The sequence below is a fragment of the Stenella coeruleoalba genome (genome assembly GCF_951394435.1).
Source record: "Stenella coeruleoalba genome assembly, chromosome: 10".
Lineage (NCBI taxonomy): Eukaryota > Metazoa > Chordata > Mammalia > Artiodactyla > Delphinidae > Stenella > Stenella coeruleoalba.
This window is the reverse complement of record NC_137156.1, coordinates 65,706,079-65,727,941: the sequence shown is the minus strand read 5'-3', so window position 1 is coordinate 65,727,941 and position 21,863 is coordinate 65,706,079. Positions and strand designations below refer to the sequence as shown.

The window sequence follows — 21,863 nt, the reverse complement described above, 5'->3', positions numbered from 1 at the left end:
TTTAACTGTGGCAGGTGCAGAGTGGGCGGCAGGTCAGAAACCCTGGGCAAAAAAAGAATGCTTGCCATAGACTGGATGTTTGTGTCCCTCCAGATTCACATGTTCAACTGCTGACTCCCAAGGTGATGGTATTTGGAGTTGGTGCCTTGGGGAAGTGACTAGACCATGAGGGTGGAGCCCTCATGAATGGGATTGGTGCACTCATAAAAGAGCCCCCAGTGAGCTCCTTTGCCTCTTCTGCCACCTGAGAACACAGGGAAAAGAAGTCATCTGTGAACTAGGTAGGAAGTAGGCTCTAAATGGACACAGATGAGCTGATACCTTGATTTTGGAATTCCCAATCTACAGAACTGAGAGAAATAAATGTTTGTCATTTATAACTGAATCTATGATGTTTTGTTATAGCTGCCCCAAGGGACTAAGACAGTAGTCCAGCTCCCCATCCCTGACTCTGCGGGGACTCGTTACTGAGAACCAAACTTGGGTCTGCTGACTTGAGTGCAGTAAAGCCAGTCTACTGACTGTGGTGAAGGAAAGTGCAGCGTTTATTGCAGGGCACCAAGCAAGGAGTCCAGGGCAGCTAGTGCTCAAAACACCCCAAGTGGGACTTCCCTGGTGGTCCAGTGGTTAAGAATCTGCCCTCCAATACAGGGGACATGGGTTCAATCCCTGATCGGGGAACTAAGATCCCACATGCCACAGAGCAACTAAGCCTGTGTGCCACAACTACTGAGCCCACACCACAACTAGAGAGAAGCCTGTGTGCCACAACTAAGATACAACGCAGCCAAAAATAAATAAATATTTTTTAAAAAAACTGTTTTAAAAAAACACCCCAACTCCCCATGGGTTTCGACAAAGTGTTTTTAAAGGCCAGGTGAAGGAGGGGAGTCACAGGGTATGTGATCAGCATGTGCACAATTCTCTGATTGGTTGATGGTGAAGTAACAGGGCCATGTCACAGGTGTTAACATTATCAATCCTGGGGCTAGGTGCTCATGATCATCAAGTAGTTAATTTCTTCCATTTGTTGGTAGTTTTAGCATCTATAAAACAACTCAGGACATGTGCATCAGATACTTCTGATTAGGTACTTCTGAGAGGAGCTACAGCGGAGGATATGGGGGAGGGGTCTGTCCAGGGAAGTCCCCATAGGGTCCTGCTCCCTTATGCCCTGACCCACAGTGAGGGGGCAGTGGAGGCCTGTTAGCCGTGGCCACATCTTAGGGTGCCTTGTGAGAACCCTGCTCTGGCAGCAGACAAGGATGGCCCAATCCTGCTGGCTCAATCCTGAGCCAGGTGATGGTTTAATGTGTGTCTGGAAACTGCCAGTTCCTTTCCCTCAGACCAGGCCATGGGAGCCAGACTTGCCCTGAGGCAGGGGTGAGCCTGCCTGGACTCTAAGGGTAGAGTGACCACGGGGATAGGGGTAGGGGTGTCGTGGGTGTCGTGGCAGGAGGCAGGGGTCCCCGAAGCCTCTGAACTAGGCTTTCAGAAGGGAACCAGCGTCTGTTAGGGGCCTACTGTGTGCGGAGGTCTGCTCTGGGCGCTGTCCCCCAGCCACCCCACTTGGTCCTCGGGTACCTCCCGGGGAGTGAGGATGCCCGGGGCAAGTGAGGAACCCTAGGAGCGGGGAGGGGCTGTGTCCCGCCTGCCAGCAGAACCCAACAGGCACTCAAGTGCTAGGAAGCAGATCCCCTCAGAGACCCCCTCCGGGCCCCAGGGTGGGGACTGGGGTTGTGGGCGGACAGGGCCCCGAGAGTCGAAGTCACCTTCGGTGGTCGCCTGTGTCTGAGACCCGGTCCCGAGGAGCCGACACCGGACAGTGCCTAGCCCCGAGGCTGGGAGGGGCGTCCGTTTACCCTCTCTCGCCCTCCTCCTCCCCTCCTCTCCTTCCCGGGCGGGGTTCCCGGAACGGCCGGGCCGGGCAGGGGCGGGGCGGGGCGGGGCGAGGCGAGGCGAGGCGAGGCGAGGCGAGGAAGCGGGTGGACGCGGGGGTCTCTGAGGCTACGGCCGCGCTACGACCGTCAGTCCGTCCGCCCACCCGCCCAGCCATGGCCGCGCCGGCCCCAGCGCCTCGGATCCTGCTGCTGTTGCTGTTGCTGCTACCAGCGCCTCCGGGTGGTGAGTCTTGGCGGTGGGGGAGTTTATCCCTGGCAGGCATGGGGGGTGGCCACGTCCGCGCCGTCCCTGGTAGGAGCCCGGGCAGCGCCGTCCCCGCAGTGACCCCAAACGAGCCCTAATAACTTCGAGGCAGTTAGCGGACCCCACGACTGGTCTCTCCTCCACTCCAGCCTCCCTCCCGTCAGCACTGACACTGCCCAGACCCCAGGCAGCTGCCATCATCGTTCTGTCCTAGAATGGGGAGGGTGGGGGTGTCTGTCCTAGAGTGTTCCAAGGGGCTGGGTAGGATTCCCTGCCTGGCCTTAGCGGGGCATGGTGGCAGCAGGGAGGCCTGGCCCCTCCATCAGAGGCCTTCCCCCAGCCTCTGTTTATTGGCTGGGAACCTCCACACTCTGCCTCCATGGCCCTGGTACTCCTGGAGACTGCTGAAGCTGGCCCCCAGGGCTGGAGGAGACACACCGTGTGTGTTGATTGTAGACGGATGAATCACAGACGGCGGAAGCAAGGCTGGGGGCCTTTCAGGGGTAGGGATTGGAAAAGCGCACTGCCCCCACCCACCTCCATAGGAAGCCAAAAATCCTTCTGGGGTGGGTGGTTTCCTCCAAGGGAAGGACTTTATTTCCTTGGGACTGTGGACGAATCTGGAGGACCTGGGAAAGTGAGAAGGTAGAGCCCTGTTCTCTGGTCCAGGGAGGTCTGGACAGCCTGGTTCAGAGCGTCTGGGCATCAGAAGAACATTTGTGTCATGGGCTTTTGGCTCAAACGGACTCACCTGTGTGTGTCTTCAGGCCCAGCTTAGACGCTTGGGCTGGGCTGTGGCTGTAAAGCCTGTAATGGCCCTGCTGGAGGTAGGTTGCCCGAGCCTCCCAGTAGCATGGGCTATGCTGAGCGTACCTGCTGGCAGGTGGACAGCTGGCTACATTGGGCCTGTTGGTGGTCCCATCCTCTGCCCTGCAGCTTTGCCCAGAGCAGGGTTCTGCCTGGAGCTGCCAGGAATAAAGCATCTCCCCCACCTAGTTGTCCCTTCTCAAGGAGGTCAGTCAGTGCCTCTGCCTTTGGACCTTGCTCTGCCAGTGGCCCCAGGGTGCATGATACTGTGGGGGAGGAAAAATTTTCCCTTCTTGCCATCTAGGTTCTTTGACTGGTCTAATAATTAAATTGATGTAAGACAGATTAACAGGAGAAAAACAAAAGTTTAACTGCATACCTCCTGTATACATGAGAGAGACACAGGAAAACTGAGTAATTCCCCCAAATGGTGGAAGCCCTCACCTTAAATACCATCTTGAACTAAAGGCAAAAGAGGATGTTGGGGGTCAGTTATGCGAAGTTACCGGGAAAAGCCCAGTAAACAAGGGTAAGGTTGTTATGTAGATTTAAACCTATGCCTTCAGCATTGATTCTAGAGATGAGGTCAACCCCCTCTTCCTAGTACAGCGAGGGAGATACACTTACAAATGGAGATTTCCTTTATACTTACAAATGTCTATTACAAAAGGGTAACTTCTTAGTTTTCAGAGCTTCTCCTATGTCTGCAGTTTCTTAAAAATAATCTGCTTAAAATAATCCTTAGGCCAAAGAGGAATATTTATTTAGTTATTTATTTGGATGTGGACCAATTTTAAAGTCTTTATTGAATTTGTTACAATATTGCTTCTGTTTCGTGTGTTGGTTTTTTGGCCACGAGGCCTGTAGGATCTTAGCTCCCCGATCAGGGATCGAACCCACACCCCTGCATTGGAAGGCGAAGTCTTAACAGTGGACTGCCAGGGAAGTCCCCAAAGAGAAATATTTAGGGGTGACAAATTTTCCCTTTCAATATACCAACCAGGCTGGGTCTCTAGACACTGCCCACTGCCCTGGGGGCATGACCAGGCTGGGTCTTTAGAGTCCCAGTGCTGTGCCAGGACTTTGTACCTCAGGGTTTATCAGGACTATCCCCAGCCTACCATAGTCATCTGGGCCTTCCTGGACTGGGTGTTCCATCTGGGGCCTGTCTAGGCAGAATCCAGGACCATTCTGTCCTGCTGGTGGGCACTAGATCTGTGCTAATGTAGCCAAAGGATGCGTGGGAACATTTGGCCGTAACATCTTCCTGGAAGTTTGCAAACTTTGTGGTCAGTTTCCACACTTGTCAGCCAGGTATACTTAGACCCCACCTCTGACTAAGAGCCTTGTGATGGTTCTGGGGCTCCACATGGTGCCATTGCCTCAGAGCCCTGGCCTCTGAGGGCACAAACATTTCCTAGGTGCCTACTGCAGGCCCAGCCCAGGGCTAAGTACCGCATGGACACTTCTGTGGCGGGAGTGACTGTGGCCCATGGTGAATTGGTCGAGAGGCAGCCTGCTGTAAAGCTATAGTCTGTGAGGGCCGGCTCCTGAATTCGTAGTGTCCAGCAGGGACTGAGGCTGCTGCGGCTGAGCGGTAGGGACAGGGAGTGAGGATTAAGAATGGGTCAGTCTGGGGCTTCCCTGGTGGCGCGGTGGTTGAGAGTCTGCCTGCCGATGCAGGGGACGCGGGTTCGTGCCCCGGTCCGGGAAGATCCCACATGCCGCGGAGCTGCTGGGCCCGTGAGCCATGGCCGCTGAGCCTGCGCGTCCGGAGCCTGTGCTCCGCAACGGGAGAGACCACAGCAGTGAGAGACCCGTGTACCGCCAAAAAAAAAAATAATAATAAAAGAATGGGTCAGTCTGGGCTCGCCTGGTGGCGCAGTGGTTAAGAGCCCACCTGCCAATGCAGGGGACATGGGCTCGAGCCCTGGTCCGGGAAGATCCCACATGCCGTGGAACAACTAAGCCCGTGTGCCACAACTACTGAGCCTGCACTCTAGAACCCTCAAGCCACAACTACTGAGCCTGCGAGCCACAACTACTGAAGCCTGTGCTTCTGTAGCCCGTGCTCCACAAGAGAAGGCACCACAGTAAGCCCGCACACTGCAATGAAGAGTAGCCCCCGCTCATCGCAACTAGAGAAAGCCTGTGCACAGCAACAAAGACCCAATGCAACCAAAAATAAAAAATAGTAAATAAAATAAATGAATAAAAAAAATATTAAAAAAAAAAGAACAGGTCAGTCCACTTCGCGCTCCCAATGTAGGGGGGAACTAAGATCCCACATGCCATGCAGTGTGGCCAAAAAAAATAAAAAGAACGGGTCAGTCCAGGGCCTGGTCCCCAGCAGCTGGGACTGCTGGGCTTGGGTGGCTTCTGTAGGAGGGGGCCTGGAGTAAGGCCTTGATGGGTAGGTAGATTTGAAGGTGGAGGATGGGAAACAGGTAGAATACGGGCAGAGAAGGGGGTGACCTTCAAGGTCCTTTGTAGTCTGGACCCTGCTTTGTGGACTCTGGGCTTGATCCCATCCATGGCCTGAGAGTGGGGAGTGGCCCAGTCAGACTCACACGTAGAAAGTTCACTGTCCCATCTGGAGGGCAAGTGGACTGGTGGGAGAGGGAGGGAGCCAGGTTGGCACCTCTGCTGTGGCCCAGGGGAGAGGGAAAGGCTGGTTGGGGCAGTGGCCAGAGGTGGCCAATGAGTGGGATGGCTCAGAGATGGCTTGGCATGCTGGGACCTGCTGGCCTTGCTGGGGAAGGGGCTGTATTGGCTGGGACAGGGCGGAGGCCTGGCCCCATGGCCACAGATGAACGGTGTGTTTCTCTGTTTCAGCCCACAGTGAGGTGTGTATGGTTTCCGCTGGACACAACCTCTTCCCCAAGTTCTGTCCTGATTTCTGCTGTGGCACCTGTTATGACCAATACTGCTGCTCTGATGTGCTGAAGAAATTTGTGTGGAATGGGGAAGAATGTGGTGTTCCGGAGGCCAGGTGGGTGCATCGGATGTCACAAGGTAGGCAGCCTGAGCCTGCCCATCTTTCCTCTCAGCCCTCTCGAGATGGTGGCAGATCACTGAGGGTGGGGGACTGGGGAGTCCTTGTCCTGGGCTGGACTCCCCAGACCCTGCTCAGGTAGTCCCTTGTTCCTCTCTCCCCCACTCACGAGGGCTGAGCTGGTTTCTCAGGGGTTGGTGGCCTCGGCGGGCCCTGTGGCTCACCCCTGGGTGTGTACTTGTATCAACGTGTCCTCAGGGTGGACACCTTGGCATGAGTGTACCTCGCAGTGTGTGTGTGCACCTGGTGGGGGGTTGTATGTGATTTGTGCAGGTATCATCTTGCGGACCCTGGAGGGCATAGTGCATGGGTGTGTAGCCCACTGTGGGCCATGCCTGTGTCCTCTTGCCATGGCACGTGGATTTACACTGCATCTTGGGTTTAAACTGTTTCATAGGCTGGAACCAAGGTTCTAGGACCCTGTGTGTGTCTCCCTTTGCCACACTGTGTGTTTTGTTTGTGTTCGGCCACAGGTATAGAGGGTTGAGGTAGTCACACGGCTCAGCTCATGGCAGGTGACCATCATTGGTCTGGGCAAGACCAGCCCTCCACCATCTTACACCATGTTATTTTAATCTCCCATGACCATTCCATTCCCCTCTTATTCTGTAGGCAACCAGTCTGTTGTATTCTTTCGATTATTTGTGTTGCAAAGTTTATATTTTGTGGGCACAGTGAACCCTCTTACTTTTTGCAGTCAGTGCAGTGTTTGTAAGACGCATCCACATTGCTGTGTGTACACCTGGCCTGTGCCCATCACTGCCATGTATTCTTTGTGGTGTGAGTCCAAAACTTGCTGTCATAGATTACTGTGGTGGGCATCCTCATATACTTCCTCCTTTACAGAGCCATGTGAGAATTTCTTGCCAAGTACAGTGGAGCGAATTGCCAGGTCAGAGACGTGCATGTAGTTACTGACTAAGGAGTTGCAAAGTTCTCTGGGGAATGGCGACACCAGGCTGTATGCCTGATGGATCATATTCTACCGTTTTATTGCTACCCTTTTGCTGTCTTTACATTTTATAAGTGTCTTCTTTCTTTCTTTTTTTTTAAAAAATTTATTCTGGTAGCTTTAAAAAACAGGAGGATTTATTCCATTTAAGTTTAATGTAATTATTGGTATTTCTGGGATTACATTCAATATTTGCTATCTTGTTTTGTGCTTTATATTTGTCTCTCTTGTTCTATATTTCTTTCTTTTTCACTTACTGTATTGTTTTGGTTTGTTTTCATTCCATTTTTTCTTATGTTGTTTACTTCTTTTTCTTTCTTTATTTATTGGCTGCGTTGGGTCTTTGTTGCTGCGTGCGAGCTTTCTTTAGTTGCGGCAAGTGGGGGCTGCTCTTCTTTGAGGTTTGCGGGCTTCTCATTGCGGTGGCTTCTCTTGTTGTGAAGCATGGGCTCTAGGTGCATGGGCTTCAGTAGTTGTGGCATGTGGGCTCAGTAGTTGTGGCTTGTGGGCTCTAGACCGCAGGCTCAGTAGTTGCGGCCCACGGGCTTAGTTGCTCTGAGGCATGTGGGATCTTCTTGGACCAGGGCTTGAACCCGTGTCCCCTGCATTGGCAGGCAGATTCTTAATGACTGCACCACCAGGGAAGTCCCATGTTTACTTCTTTTTCAATCTGTATACTTTTATTTTTTCTTGTCTCATCACACTGGCCAGAACCTCTAGTATAATGATGAATAGAAATGGTGAGAACAGACATCCCTGTCTTGTTCTCAATTTTAGGGAGAAAGCATTCACTATTAGGTATGATGTTAGCTGTAGCTTTTTCATAGGTGCCCTTTATTGGGTTGAGGAAGTTCCCTTCTGTTCCCAGTTTGCTTGGAGTTTTAATCATGAAGGGATCTTGAATTTTGTCAAATATTTTTCCTGCATCTTTAGAGATAATTGGATGATTTTTCTATTTTTATTCTGTTAATATGGTAAATTATATTGATCTCATTCTTAAAGAATATTTTATCTGAGCAGGACTTAAGTTGATGGTTATTTTCTCTGACTTCCATTATCTCTGTTGAGACATCAGCTCAATAGTCAGTTGTCCATCATTTAAAAGAAATCTTTTTCTTTCCTTATGAGAGCTTTTTAAGATTTTTCTTTTCTTGTCTTTGGTGTTCTTCAGTTACACTATGATATATCTAGGTATAGATTTTTAAAAATTTATGATGTTATGTTTGAGCTTCTTAAGTCTGTGGTTTAGTGACTTTCATCAGTTCTAGAAAATACTCTGCTATTCTTTAAGTATTGCCCTTCCTCCTTCTCCTTTCCTTCTGGGACTCCATTTATACATGCTGCATCTTCTCCTCCAGTGTCCACATCTCCTAGTCTCTCTTCCATATTTTCATCTCTCGGCTGCATTCTGGATAATGTCTTCTAACCTTTCAGTTCATTCAATTCTTCAAGTGTCTGATCTGCTGTTAAACTCATTCCTTGAGATTGTTTTTTGTTCTGTTATGTTGTAACATATAATTCACATACAGAAAACTGCATTAAAATAAATGCACAACTCAGCGATTTATCACAAAGCAAATATCTGCATGACCACTCTGCAGGTCAAGACATCAGAAGTCCTGTTGAGCTTACTCCCAATCACTGTCTTTCCTCTCATCCCACTAAGATAGTGATAATTCTTAACTTATATAGCCTTGCTTTTCTTTAGAGCTGTAATACCCAAACATGCATCCCTAAGTTCTATAGTTTAGTTTTTTTATTGGGGTTGGGGGCAGTATATATCATACATACATAAAAGTACACAAATATAAAGTGTACAGTTCAGTGAATTACTGCAGAGTAAACACATCCACATCCACGTAACCACCACCTATCCAGGGCAAGAATTAGCACATCCCAGCATCCCAGAAGCCCCCTCGTGTTACTTACCAATCAGTATTCCCTCTGTTATCCCCAAAGGTAACCATTAAACTGCTATACCTGTTAAACACACACACACACAGAGACATACACATGACATCATACATCTATTTCCTATCTGGTTTCTTTCTCTCAACATGTGAGTTTCATCCATGTTGTGTTGTCTGTTCATTTCCATTGGCGTATGTTAAGTTTTATACCACAGTTGATCCATTTTAATGTTGATGGACATCTGGATTGTTTCTTCCTTTCCTCCCTCCCTCCCTCCCTCCCTTCCTTCCTCCCTTCCTTCCTTCCTTCCTTTTGCTATAACAAATAATGCTGCTTTGAGCATCTTTGTACATATCCTTTAGTGCACATGTATACGGATTTCTTTTAAGTATGCCTAGTAGTAGTAGTGCATGTAAGTAGAGATCAAATTTCATTTTTTAATTTGGGTATTCAGTTGACCCAGCGCCACTTATTGAGAAAACTATCCTTTTTTTCTGTCACTCTACAGTGCCAAGTTTGTTACAGATCGAGTGTCCACATATGCGTGTCTGTCTCTAGGTTCTCTATTATGTTACATTGGTCTGTTTGTCTATCCCTGGGCTAAAGCAGACTCAATTACTGTGTCTTTATAATAATCTTTGATATTCTTCAATATTGTCTAAGTGATTTAAAAAAAATAATAATTAATTTATTTTTGGCTGCGCTGGGTCTTCGTTGCTGCGCGCGGGCTTTCTCTAGTTGCGGTGAGCCAGGGCTACTCTTCATTGTGGTGCGCAGGCTTCTCATTGCGGTGGCTTCTCTTGTTGCGGAGCACAGGCTCTAGGCATACAACCTTCAGTAGTTGTGGCTTTCGGGCTGTAAAGCTCAGGCTCAGTAGTTGTGGCGCACGGGCTTAGTTGCTCTGCGGCATGTGGGATCTTCCCGGACCAGGGCTCAAACCCGTGTCCTCTGCATTGACAGGAGGATTCCTAACCACTGTGCCACCAAGGAAGCCCTGGCAGGTGGATTCTTAATCACTGAGTCACCAGAGAAGTCCTACATTCTTTCTTAAAGGATATTTTTCCTCGTTATAGATTTCTAGGTTGGCAGTTATTAACTTTCAGCACTTTGAAGTTATCAAATTTCAGCACTTTTTTTTTAAAGATCAATTTATTTATTTGTTTTTTATAAATTTATTTATTTATTTTTGGCGGCATTGGGTCTTCATTGCTGCGTGCGGGCTTTCTCTAGTTGTGGTGAGCGGGGGCTACTCTTCGTTGCAGTCTGTGGGCTTCTCATTGTGGTGGCTTCTCTTGTTGTGAAGCATGGGTTCTAGGCGTGCAGGCTCAGTAGTTGTGGCTCGCGGGCTCTAGAGTGCAGGCTTAGTATTTGTGGCACACAGGCTTAGTTGCTCTGTGGCATGTGGGATCTTCCCGGACCAGGGCTCAAACCCATGTACCCTGAATTGGCAGGCAGATTCTTAACCACTGCACCACCAGGGAAGCCCTAAAGTTCAGCACTTTGAAGCTTTCATTCCATTGTCTTCTTTTTTAAAAAAAAAAAAATTTATTTATTTATTTATTTGGCTGCGTCGGGTCTTCATTGTGGCGTGTGGGATCTTTTAGCTGTGGCATGGGATGTAGTTCCCTGACCAGGCCCCCTGCATTGGGAAGGCAGAGTCTTAGCCACTGGACCACAAGGGAAGTTCCCTCATTCCATTAACTCCTGGTGTCTGTTGTTTCTGTTGAGTAATCAGCTGATGGCTTTATTATTGCTCCTTTGCAAGCAACATATCTTTTCTCTGACTAATTTTTAAGTTTTTCCTCTTTGTATTTGGTTTTCAGCAGTTTTACTATGGTGTGCCTAAGTGTGCTTTTCTTTGAATTTTTGCTGCTTGGGCTTCACAGTACTTCTGGAATTGTTGGCTTTTTTTGTTTGCTTTGTTTTTGCTAGGAGAAAAACAAACAATTTTAATAGCATGTATATCTCCTGCATTTATGGGAGATATCCAGGAAAACTGAGTAACTCCAGCCATCATCTTTTTAAATATTGCTTCTGCCCCATTCTCACACTTCTCCCTCTAGGACTCTAATTACACACATGTAAGACCTTTTGTAAATTGTATTCCGTATTTCACCTACTCTCTTTTGTATTTACATTTACCATCTTTTTGTGTCTCCAGGCTTTAGTGTATATATATTTGTTTGGGCCTATCCTCCAATTGTTTAATTATATCTTGCACTGTGTTTAATAAATTATTATTATTATTTTATTTTTTTATTATTATTTTTTGCGGTACGCGGGCCTCTCACTGTTGTGGCCTCTCCTGTTGCGGAGCACAGGGTCTGGACGCGCAGGCTCAGCGGCCATGGCTCACGGGCCCAGCCGCTCCGCAGCATGTGGGATCTTCCCGGACCGGGGCACGAACCTGCGTCCCCTGCATCGGCAGGCAGACTCTCAACCACTGTGCCACCAGGGAAACCCATAAATTACTATTTTTGTGTGTAATTTTTTAGTTCTAGAATTTTTGTTTCTTTTTTATATTTCAAGTTCTCCTAAACTGCTTAATTTTTTTCCTTTCATCTCCTTGAACAAAGTATGTTTTGTTTTGTTTTTTAATATTTATTTACTTATTTGGTTGCACTGGGTCTTAGTTGTGGCAGGTGGGCTACTTAGTTGCAGCTCGCTGGCTCCTTAGTTGCAGCAGGTGGGCTCCTTAGTTGTGGCATGTGAGCTTCTTATTTGCGGCACATGGGCTCCTTAGTTGTGGCATGCAAACTCTTAGTTGTAGCATGCGTGTGGGATCTAGTTCCCTGATGAGGGCCTCCTGCATTGAGAGCACAGAATCTTATCCACTGTGCCACCAGGGAAGTCCCAAAGTGTTTTTTTTAAACTTAATTTCATTTTTATAAAGCAGGTTCTTATTAGTTATCTTAAAGTATGTTTTGTTTTAATGTTAGGGTGTGATAACTTCAATATTTAAAGCCCTTGTGGATATTTCAGTTGTTTCTGTTGTTTTCTAGTCATGTTGTCTAGTGTCCTAGTGTTCCTGAAAATCTTCAGTTGTGTGCCAAACATTGCATTTGCAAAATTGATTGTAGACATTTGGACCTTAGGACTTCCTCCAGGGAGGATTGATATTGCTTTTGCCAGGGACATGAGCACTCTAAGGTCACCTTGGCCTAATTGCAGAGCTGAGCTGAGAAACTCATGCTGAGTTTCTCCTTGCTTTTCAGGACCCAGCCCAAGTGAGTGGGAATCATCAGGGCTTGCCCACCTGCTGGCCTCTGCATATAATTTCTGCTACCTGAGGCTTTCAGAAATGCTGCTCTCAGCTGCCCCTCTGAAATAGGCTAATGCCCCCAGGAGAAAAGGGGCTTCAGATGCCAGGCCCACCTCCATGGAAGTCTCTTCCCAGCCACACACTCCCCCCGCCCTCCCTGCATCCCAGCTTGGTGTGCTTTACTCTTGTTATTGCTTGCCAACGCACACACACTGAAGTTTTAAAGAATATTTTCTTCTCAGCTTTACTTGTCCTTCAAAGTTAGTACGGTATAGTTGTTCCTAATGCTCTTGCATTTTTTTCTTTGTTTCTTGAATTTTATTTTGTTAATTTGTTGAGAATTTATTTTGAGAATTTTCAAATACATACAAAAGCAGAGAGAATAATAAATCCAGATATCCATCACCTGCTCCCATAGTTATCAATACTCTAACATTAGTGTTCCATATACCTCCCACTACTTTTGTTTTCTGGATTATTTTAAAACCCATCCCAGGCATAAAAATTTCTCCTTAAATATTAGTTATCTGCAGAAGTGAGTCGTTTAAAAAGAAATATAATTATATATCAGGAACACACTTGGCACAATTAACAGCAGTTCATTAATAGCTTTCTGTACTAGTCTGTCTTCAGTTGCCTCCATTTGTTTCAAAAAATGCCTTTTCACAGGTGGTTTGTTCAATTCAAACAGTTATTGTCATTTTGGGGAGGGGGGCCGCACCATGAGGCTTGTGGGATCTTAGCTCCCTGACCAGGGATTGGACCCAGGCCTCGGCAGTGAGAGCGCCAAGTCCTAATGACTGGACCACCAGAGAATTCCCAGTTATTATTTTTAAAATCTCTCTTGTGTCTATAGTTTACCCCTTTTCCTTCTGTATTTTTATCTTTTTGCGTCTTTTCTCCTTTTCTTGATTAGTCTTGCCGGAGGTCCACCAGCTTTCGTTCTGTTAATCTTCTCTTATTTTCCATGGCTGCTATTCTCTTTTATTTTTGCAGTTATCTTTATTAATTCCTTCCTTATTTGGGGGGTTTGTTCTATTACATTTTTCCCATCTTCTTCAGTTTACTACCATCTCAGTATTAAAGCTATAATTTCCTTCTAAGAACCCTTTAGCTGTGTTTCACAAATTTTGACCAGTGGTATTTTTATTATCATTCAGTTTTACAGATTTCTTAATTTCCTCTATGATTTCTTATTTAAGCCACAGCTCTTTTGTTGCTGTTGTTGCTGTAATATGTTAGTTTCCCAAGGTATGAGGGTTTTTTTTTAGGATTTTTTTCTTTAATTTTGTAGCGTGTGTCTTTTGTTACTGATTTATAACTTCATCCCATTGTGATTGAAGATACTTTGTATGATAACTGTCTTTTCAGATCTCTTGAGACTGGTTTTGTGGCCTCACATGTGGTCTGTCCTAGAGAACGTTCGATGTGCACTTTAGAAGGATGTGTGGCTTTGTAGCCTGAGATCTTGGTGTGTGTGATATCCGTCCTCCAGAGGCCCCCAGGGCTACTTCTCTGGCCCAGTATGGGGCTGGCTTTCATGCATGTTCTGTGTGTGTGCTAAGTTAGTGTTTGTTCGTTCTCGGTGTGCTGGGTGGGGCGCAGGCATGTTAATTGTGAGGTTTCCTTTTTGCAGCGTCCCCACCAACGTGGAGCCACCGGAACAGCTGGGCTCAACACTGAAGTTTCGCTTTAGCCTGGACAGCGACCCCATGTCTGGGTAAATAAAACCTGCAGTCTGGGTACATCTTCCTGGAAGAGGTGACAAGGGGGCTCAGGAGGGCTGTGGGGACTGGGATGGCACAGAGTCCTTGGCCTAGAGCCTCAGGGAAGCTGTCACCATATCTGACCTCCAGGACCTTTGATCCTTGTGTTGGGTGTCTTCATCATTGTGCCAGGGATGGGGGAGACTGTGGTTGGGGGTTCACGATGGAAAGGCCAGGTGTGGGTGTTCATATTGACCTAGGTGATGGTGTGGGCACAGGTGACCTATGGATGTAGGTGATGGGGATGATAGTGGCAAAAGGTGATAGTGATGCGGCAGTGGTGGCAGGGATGAGATGATGGGGGCTACAATGCTGAGTGTGTGGTGATGGTACAGTGGTGGTGCTGGGTGCAGTGGTGGTGGGGAGAGGCCCTGACAATAACCACGACCCACAAACCCTGACACAGAGACGGTGCATCATCAGTTATCCCAGCATCTTTACCCCACAATAATCACCCCATCACTCTGCACCCCGCACCACCATTGCCCGCATCACTGTCACCACTGCCACCATTACCCCAACACCAGTACCCACCACCAGCATCCCTATCACATCTGGCTTCCTGGTCCGGGATAGGGTGATGGTAGATGATGGTGGATGTGTGGTAATGGGGGAGTAGTGCGTGTTGATGGTGTAGAGGCTGATGGTAATGGGGGCTATGGTGGGGCTCTGTAATGGGGTGACAGGCAGGTGTATGATGGTAGGAGGTGATGGTGGTGATGGGGGACAGTGACAGGGAGATGTGATAAGGATGCTGGTGGTGGGTATTGGTGTTGGGGTAATGGTGGCAGTGGTGAAAGTGACAGGGGCAATGGTGGTGCAGGGTGCATAGTGATGGGGTGATTATTGTGTAGTAAAGATGCTGGAATAACTGATGATGCACAGTCTGTGTCAGGGTTTGTGGGTCATGGTTATTGTCAGGACCTTCCCTTCAGGGGGCCGGGGAATACCCCAATTGCCCAAACTCCAGTCCCCTTGGCCAGGTTCTTATGCTGTCTTGTTGCCACCGTGACGGGTGTTGTGATGCACATTTTGCGTGGATGGAATGGGCGTGCAGCTGCTTGTGTGTTTTCCTGGCGGAGTCTTTTCCACGTGCCATCTGCCCTCTACCTCGGTGGATCTAGAAGCGCCTCTGAGAAGGTCCACCTAGGCCTGGTTGCCCCTTTGGAGGAAGAGACTTTGGGCTCTGGGCCTGTGTAGTGGGGTCCAGGTTCTTGTCCTGTCCCATCTTGCCCTGTGGGCCTGGGTGAGTGTGGGCCTCTTTGGCTGCAGAGGAATTGGGGCAGGGCTCCTGTGAGTGGGGGAGGGGAAGAGGTGCAGCTTTGCTCCTAGGCAACCGTGGCTGGGCCTCCTCCCTCTGTTCTGCCCGCTGATCCTGTTCCCTATGTTGGTCAGAGACTGAGACCTGGAAGCGCCACTCCCTCTACATGCAGGGAGCACCCCGTTGCTGAGGCCCGAGGCTGTGGGCTTTCAGTTGGCCCCACATGGGGGTCTGATGTCCAGTCAGTGTGGGCCTCGTCCTGGGCAGGCACCATGGAGGGCTCTGGGCAGTGCTGGGGTCTGAATGGTGTTTTAGGATGAAGACCACTCTGGCTGCTCCCCGGAGTATGTCAGCAGCTGGCGGGGAGCCTGGACCATGGCTTCCTGGTCCAGGTGTTGTAGGCCAGAGAGAGGCTGGGCTGGCGGGGTGAGGTGAGGTGAGGCTGCTTGCTAGGAAGGTTGCCAGGGAAGGGGCCGCGGTGTGGTGTCCTGCTCTCTGCCCTGCATGGGGAGATACAGGACAGAGGAGGAGTGGGTTCCGGATGAAGGGCTCGGATTTGGGTGGGATTGAGTGTGTTGAGGGTCAGCTGCATGAGGAGCTGGAGAGGGTTCAGAGAGGAGGAAGGAACGTGGAAGGTGGCCTGGTTTGTGAGTGAGTACTGAGCACTGTGTGAGAAAGGTGGGTTCCACACTGCAGAACGAGGTCCCCCAGGAGGCAGAGGAGAAGTGTCTTCCCGGGGCCAGCTCAGGAGCATCTCCCCCCACCTCCTGCAGATGCGGAGGTGTGAGTGTCCTGCTGCCTCCGCACCAGGCCATCTTGCCCATCTGCTGGGAGTGCAGATGCTGCTCAGCCCCCTTGGGCCCCCACCCCATCCTGCCCCATCTCTTCTCTGCTTCTGAGCAGAGCCCCAGCGTGGTGCACAGCACCTGCCTTACAAAGGTTTAGGGCTCCAGGAGTAGGTGCTGGGAGGGTGGAGGGATGGGGTCATCAGTGACACGTCTTCTGTGGATGCCCCCAGGTGGTCGCCCCCCTGGGCCCCAAAGAGACATCCTCTCCTGTGAGCATTCGTGTGATGCCCCCTTGGCCAAGGGCACTGTTGTTTGTCCATTGGAGCGTTGGTTCCTTGGTGGGGTCCAGCCCTGGTTGGAAGCTCGGGGGACACTCGACAGGGGAAGGACCCTATGTGCTGAGGGGGCCTGTGCCAGCTCTGCCCGCCTCCCCACCTCCGACCCCTCCCGCTTCATTCTTGGACTTCACCCCCCTACCCCCGCTCTTCCTCTGGGTGACTCCTTGGGTTCTCCAAGAAGGAGGCACCAGTTCAGAGCACAGCGATGCAGATGAGACCACATCTGCCTGTCATGGCCTGGGCTCCATGCTCCCCATGGTGTGGCCATGTTACCTGTGGGTCTTCCACCCACTCTCCGCTTTGGCAGGTGACTCCTGTCCTGCCCTGTTGATGGTCAGTGGCTGGTTTTCTCCCCAGAGCTTCCTTGGTTCCCTGTCATGGTTCTTTTGGGTCCTGATTTCATTGTCCCTTCCTAGCTCCTTTCACTCACAGGATGATCAGGCAGGAATGGTGTGTCTTGAAGCACCCAAGTGGTGGAACTGCTGGCTCCAGGCTCCAGGCAGGTCACTGCTGACCCTCTGCGCTGACTCTGCTGTGATGGTGCAGGGGGAGGGCAGGGAGGTCCACTAGGTGAGGTGTGGGCATCGCCAACCTGTGTCAGTTCTCAGCCCTCACTGCGCTCCTTCCGCAGCTCTCTCACCCAGTGTGTCACGGCCGCGTGCTGCCTGGCCAGCGTCGCGGTGAGAGTGCTGGTGTCTCAGTTCCAGAGACGGCCCTCTCGGTGTCTGGACGTTGGAAGTCTTTGGCCTCCTAGGGGCCGTCCCATTCAGCCCCGCTGCAAGCTCCTTGCCTGGGCTCTTGTTCCCCTGGCCTTCTGTCCCTTCCTGCCTAGGCCAACTCTGCCTTCTGAACTTGGCCTTTGGGCTCCTTGATCTGGGAGGTAGCCTCAGCCTTGGGAAGCCCCATTCCTTCCTCTTGGAGGTGTGGTTCCATTAGTGTCGTGGCCTGTTGTGGCCACAGGCCCCTGCCCCACTCTGCAACCACCCCTCAAATATTGCTGTTCCTCAGGGCAATGTGCCTTGCTGTCCTACTAGGTGCTGCCCATGGGGTCCCTGAGTGAATTTATTCATTTGTTAAATACTTATTGAGCACCTCCTGTATGTCCAGTCACTGGAGATACAGTGATGGTCCGGAGCTGGTGCAGTCTGTGCATCCATGAATCCACAGGCTGGAGGTAAGATGCACATTAGTCAAACGCTCACACAAAGGAGTGTGTGTTTATAAACTGAGGTAGACAAGAATTTGATTTGTAAGAGCACTTATCGAGGAGCCTTACCTCATCTGCATGGTCAGGGAAGGTGTCCCTGAGGAAGTGATGTTTTGAGCTGAGGTCTGAAAAGTGACCAAGGGGTCACTTTGTGTAGGGGTGGGAGGAAGAGAAGAGCAGACGGCGCAGTTGGGCGGGAGGAAATGCGTGTGCAAAGGCCCTGAGGTAGGACACAGCATGGTGCTTTCAAAAGCTGAAAAGGAGGGTGATGTGGCTGGAGCACACAGGAGGGAGGCTGGGAGTCCCAGGCCACACAAGTTTTATCTTATTTAGACTTTTAATTAAGATTAACATTTGCCTATTGTAAGTGTTACTATCTGATAAGACAAATCCTAGATTTTTTTCCTTTTATTATCAACTATTATATATGTATTTATATATGTATACACACACACACAGAGAAAAGTACAGATACACACACACATCACACGAAGTTTAACAAGTAAATTATAAAGCAAATTCCTGTGTGACCCCAGGAGCTACAGGAGCCATACTAGGCTTTCGAGCAGGAGTGACAAGATAAGACCTGACAGGGTGGCCAAGGGGACTTGGGGAGGCATCTGCATCTTCCTGGTGAGGCAGGTTCAGGTTCAGGCAGGTTTGTGGCTTGGAGCATGTGCTGGTGGGAGAGGAGGAGCTGAGGGGACGGGCCGGCGGGCCCCCGGCTCTGCTGGTAGGCTTAGATGGCTGAAGGAGCCCATCGAGGGGACCGCTGGAACAGGGCTGGCCGGCTGAGCTGGGCGGAGCAGGAGCGTGGTTTGGGGACCCTAGGCGGGGCATGTCTTGGACCCCGTGGTAGTGCTCTCCTGGACAGTGGGGTGGAGAAGCTGGGCCTGGGCAGGCAGGGCTGAGGAGGCAGCTCCGGGAAGACAGCCGAGCACTTTCCTCCCCACTCCTGGCCCCAGTTTGGAGCGCAGCTGGGAGCACCTGGGGCGCCCGCCAGCCGCACTGTGTCTTTAAGAGGCCCCGCATCTCTCCTTCCTGCCTCTGACGTCAGGGGTAGGGGAGGGCCGAGGAGATTTGCTTTACTTTTCCTGGAAAGGGGAGGAGATTGAAACCGAGTGGCCTCACGATGGAAAGGGGAAGTCCGGGGGTGCAGGAGGCCCCTAAGTGAAGGTGGAGGCTAACATGGGGTGAGCTTGGGCGCCATACTGTGTGTCAGAGACAGAAGAGAGAGAAAGAGAGATTAGAGATCGGTGGTGGTGACCCTACAGTTGAGTGCTATTGATTGCGTGTGACCGTGGGTGTGCGTGTCAACATCCCTGGGTCAGTGGAGGGTCTGGGAGGAGCCTGTGGGTGAGGAGCAGTGACAGGCTCCTCTGGTTAGGCAGGAAGGTACCTCCTGACGGTCCTGTCTTGGGGCCTTGTTCTGGGCCTCACAGTGGCCAATGGCTCCTATTTTACGAACGCAGTCAGGTATTTTGAGTCTGGATTGTGAAGGGTCTGTCCTTAGTCTGTCCCAAAGCTATGCACCGGGCCTTGCTGAGCTTGTGCTGCCCGTCTGGGCTGTGAGGTGGAAGACCCTCCACCCAAGGCGGGGCGCAGGGGGGTGCCCAGCCTTCCCCCAGGCCTCAGGGGAGGCGAATGCCTAAAGCTCACCAAGCCCCTTCCACGTTTTGATGTGCTTGGTGCAGTTGCCTTTTACTGGCACACTGCTTGGCCTCGGGGAACAGGGGAGGACAGCTTGGGGCTGTGGCTGTGCCCTTGAAGGTCGGCTTTGGTGAACTTCGCACCACGGCCTGCATTCTCAGGGGGCGGGCTCTCCACTTGGTCCTGGTCCTTGCTGAGGGGCCTGCGTGGGCAGGGAGGCGGCCTCTTCAGAAGGCAGGGCCCCTCCAGCCCCGCCTGGCTCTTACTTTACCCACCTGCCCTTCTGGTCAGAGCGAGGGTGTATGTGGACACCTGGCACAGTGCTTGGCACCCAGCAAGCTCACCGTCACTCCGGGGGCCAGCAGCCCTACCCTGGGCTCGCTGCGTGCCTCACTTCACTGTCCTGGCCACACCAGCCTCCCCTTTCCTGGAACTTCTCCCCGTTTTCGTTACCTGTGCTTCCTGAGTCATTTTCCCTTCAACACCTGCCTCCTCTAATAATCTGTGGGCTCCCAGAGGCCATGAGTTGGTCTGTCTTGCCCACCTCTGAGTTTTTGGTTCAAGCCACACAGTGCCTGGCTTGTGGCATGTACTCGATGGGCATCTGCCGCTGGCTCGGTGGGGGTAGACAAGATGTGTGTATGGGGGAGGCACCTGAAGAACTCTCTCCCGTGCTCCTGAGGGTGTGGCCAGGGGGCCCCCCCGGGTGACTCTCAGTCAACCCCATTTTACACTTGAGGAAACACCTGAGGCTGAAACAGGTTCAAGCTACATACCCCAGAGGTTGCTCTATCTGTGTTGCCCAGAGTCTCCTCTGGCAAGAGGGGTGCACCTTGGGCATGGGTGTGGTGTGGACTGCTGGTCCTAGGTAGGGGAGAGAGGCCCTGGGCCTTGACTGGCTTTTTGGCAGGTTTGGAACGACTGTGGCTGTCGGACTGACCATCTTTGTGCTCTCCGTTGTCACTATCATCATCTGCTTCACCTGCTCCTGCTGTTATTTGTACAAGATGTGCCGCCGACCGCGTCGTAAGCATCTCCAGCCCACCTGCCCCACTGTGACCCCTTGTGTGAGGGTGCCGACCGCGGGTGGTGGGCGTGGTTTACCAGGGGCCTGACGGAGCTGAGCTGGAGGGAGGGGTGGCAGGCCTGAGGGTCCTAACTGGGACTCTCTTTTCAGCGGTCGTGACTACCACCACGGCCACCACAGTAGTGCACACCCCTTACTCGCAAGCTCCAAGTGTGCCGCCCAGCTACCCCGGACCAACGTACCAGGGCTACCACCCCATGCCCCCCCAGCCAGGGATGCCAGCAGCGCCGTACCCCACACAGTACCCACCACCCTACCTGGCCCAGCCCATGGGCCCCCCCGCCTACCATGAGACAGTGGCTGGTGAGTACCCCTACCGACTCCAACTGTGCCGGACCCCCTGCAGCCATGCCCACCGCCAACCAGTGTCCTCTCTATTTTCAGGAGGTGCAGCCATGCCCTACCCTGCAAGCCAGCCTCCTTACAATCCAGCCTACATGGACCCCCCGAAGGCGGCCCCCTGAGCACAACATTGCATCTCTGGCTGCCACTTGATCTGTCATGTGTGTGTGAATGGGTATGCAGGCACGGTCCTTTTCTCCCTGTGCGTGGTGTGTGTGTCCTGTTTGTACATGAGGCTTCTTGTGATGCCAATGAGGGGCTGGGAACAATTCTTGCCAGAGTTGCTGGGACCACACTCTGTTGCCTTCCTCACTCGAAATTATGCTTCCTGAAATCTCAAGCAAAATTCAAAGAACAGTTCTTTTCTAGACCACCCCAGGGAGAGCAAGTGGGGCTTGTCACACTAGGATAGTACAGACTCTTGCCGGCAGGATGCACACGTGTTCCAGTTTCTGCAGAATGGCTAGCCATTGCTCAAGGCCATGGCTTGTCCCCAGGCTTGTCTTTGAAGAACCCGAGGATGATGCAGGCAGGTGGGTGAGGCTTGGGAACTGGCTACAGGTGGGTCTCAACCCTTACCCGTAGCTCCCTGAGCCTGTGCCATGCCCAGTGGAGGGTGGGCAGCCTCCTGATATCAAAACGCCTCAGGCAGAACCCCACCCTCCCCTGAGTGCTGTGTGCCTGGTCTGTGTTCTTGCATCCCTCCTGGGACCACCTGGAGGCCCACATTTACCCTCGGTCTGGCTGCCCTGGTTGGCTCTGGCCGCCACCTTAAGTGGGCAGGGTGGCCTCTGTCCACCTACACACTCAGGTGTCCTCCCTGCAGTGTTTTTGTTTTACTTTTAGCTAAGTATTTTGCCTGTTTTCTGTTTCAAAATGTGTGTAATAGTTGCTGTGAGGCTGAAACCCCTGGGTCCTGGAGGAAAATTGCCCCAGAGAGCAGAGGAACTCTGATGTCTGATAGTCCCTGCTTCCCCAGCGCCAGCCTCACAGGCTTTCCAGCTCCTGTACCCCAGGCCACAGTTTGTCTTGGCAGTGGGGACGCCTGGGCCAAGGTGTCGTCTGGACCAAAGGTGGAGGGGACCCTTGGTGGCTGCTCTTGGCCCAGACACATACCTCGCTGTTCCCTATCCCTCCGTTAACGTCTCACCACATAGTAGCTTTGTACCTGTTGATGTGTTTTGGAGTCTAGGGTCTGCACCCTTGTTTATAATAAATCCAACTATTTGGAGCTGCTGTCTCCTTTCTTGGCTGCTGGGATTGGGTTTTAGGCTAGGTATCATTTCCATCCA

At 51.1% G+C, this 21,863-nt stretch overlaps 1 protein-coding gene across 2 annotated transcripts; it reads left to right on the top strand.

Moving 5' to 3' along the window:
- The first annotated feature begins 1,931 nt into the window (after positions 1-1,931).
- Positions 1,932-21,789, top strand: SHISA5 (shisa family member 5). 2 transcript variants are annotated; one of them, XM_079935344.1, is made up of 6 exons: positions 1,932-2,124; positions 5,788-5,944; positions 13,769-13,852; positions 20,053-20,168; positions 20,320-20,532; positions 20,614-21,789. In XM_079935344.1, exons 1-6 carry the CDS (start codon positions 2,055-2,057, stop codon positions 20,691-20,693), a joined length of 720 nt encoding a protein of 239 aa, XP_079791470.1. In that variant the 5' UTR covers positions 1,932-2,054; the 3' UTR covers positions 20,694-21,789. The 2 variants fall into 2 exon arrangements, with proteins under 2 accessions (XP_079791470.1, XP_079791471.1); XM_079935345.1 differs by lacking the exons at positions 1,932-2,124; positions 5,788-5,944; positions 13,769-13,852 and adding an exon at positions 18,554-18,685.
- Positions 21,790-21,863: the final 74 nt, after the last annotated feature.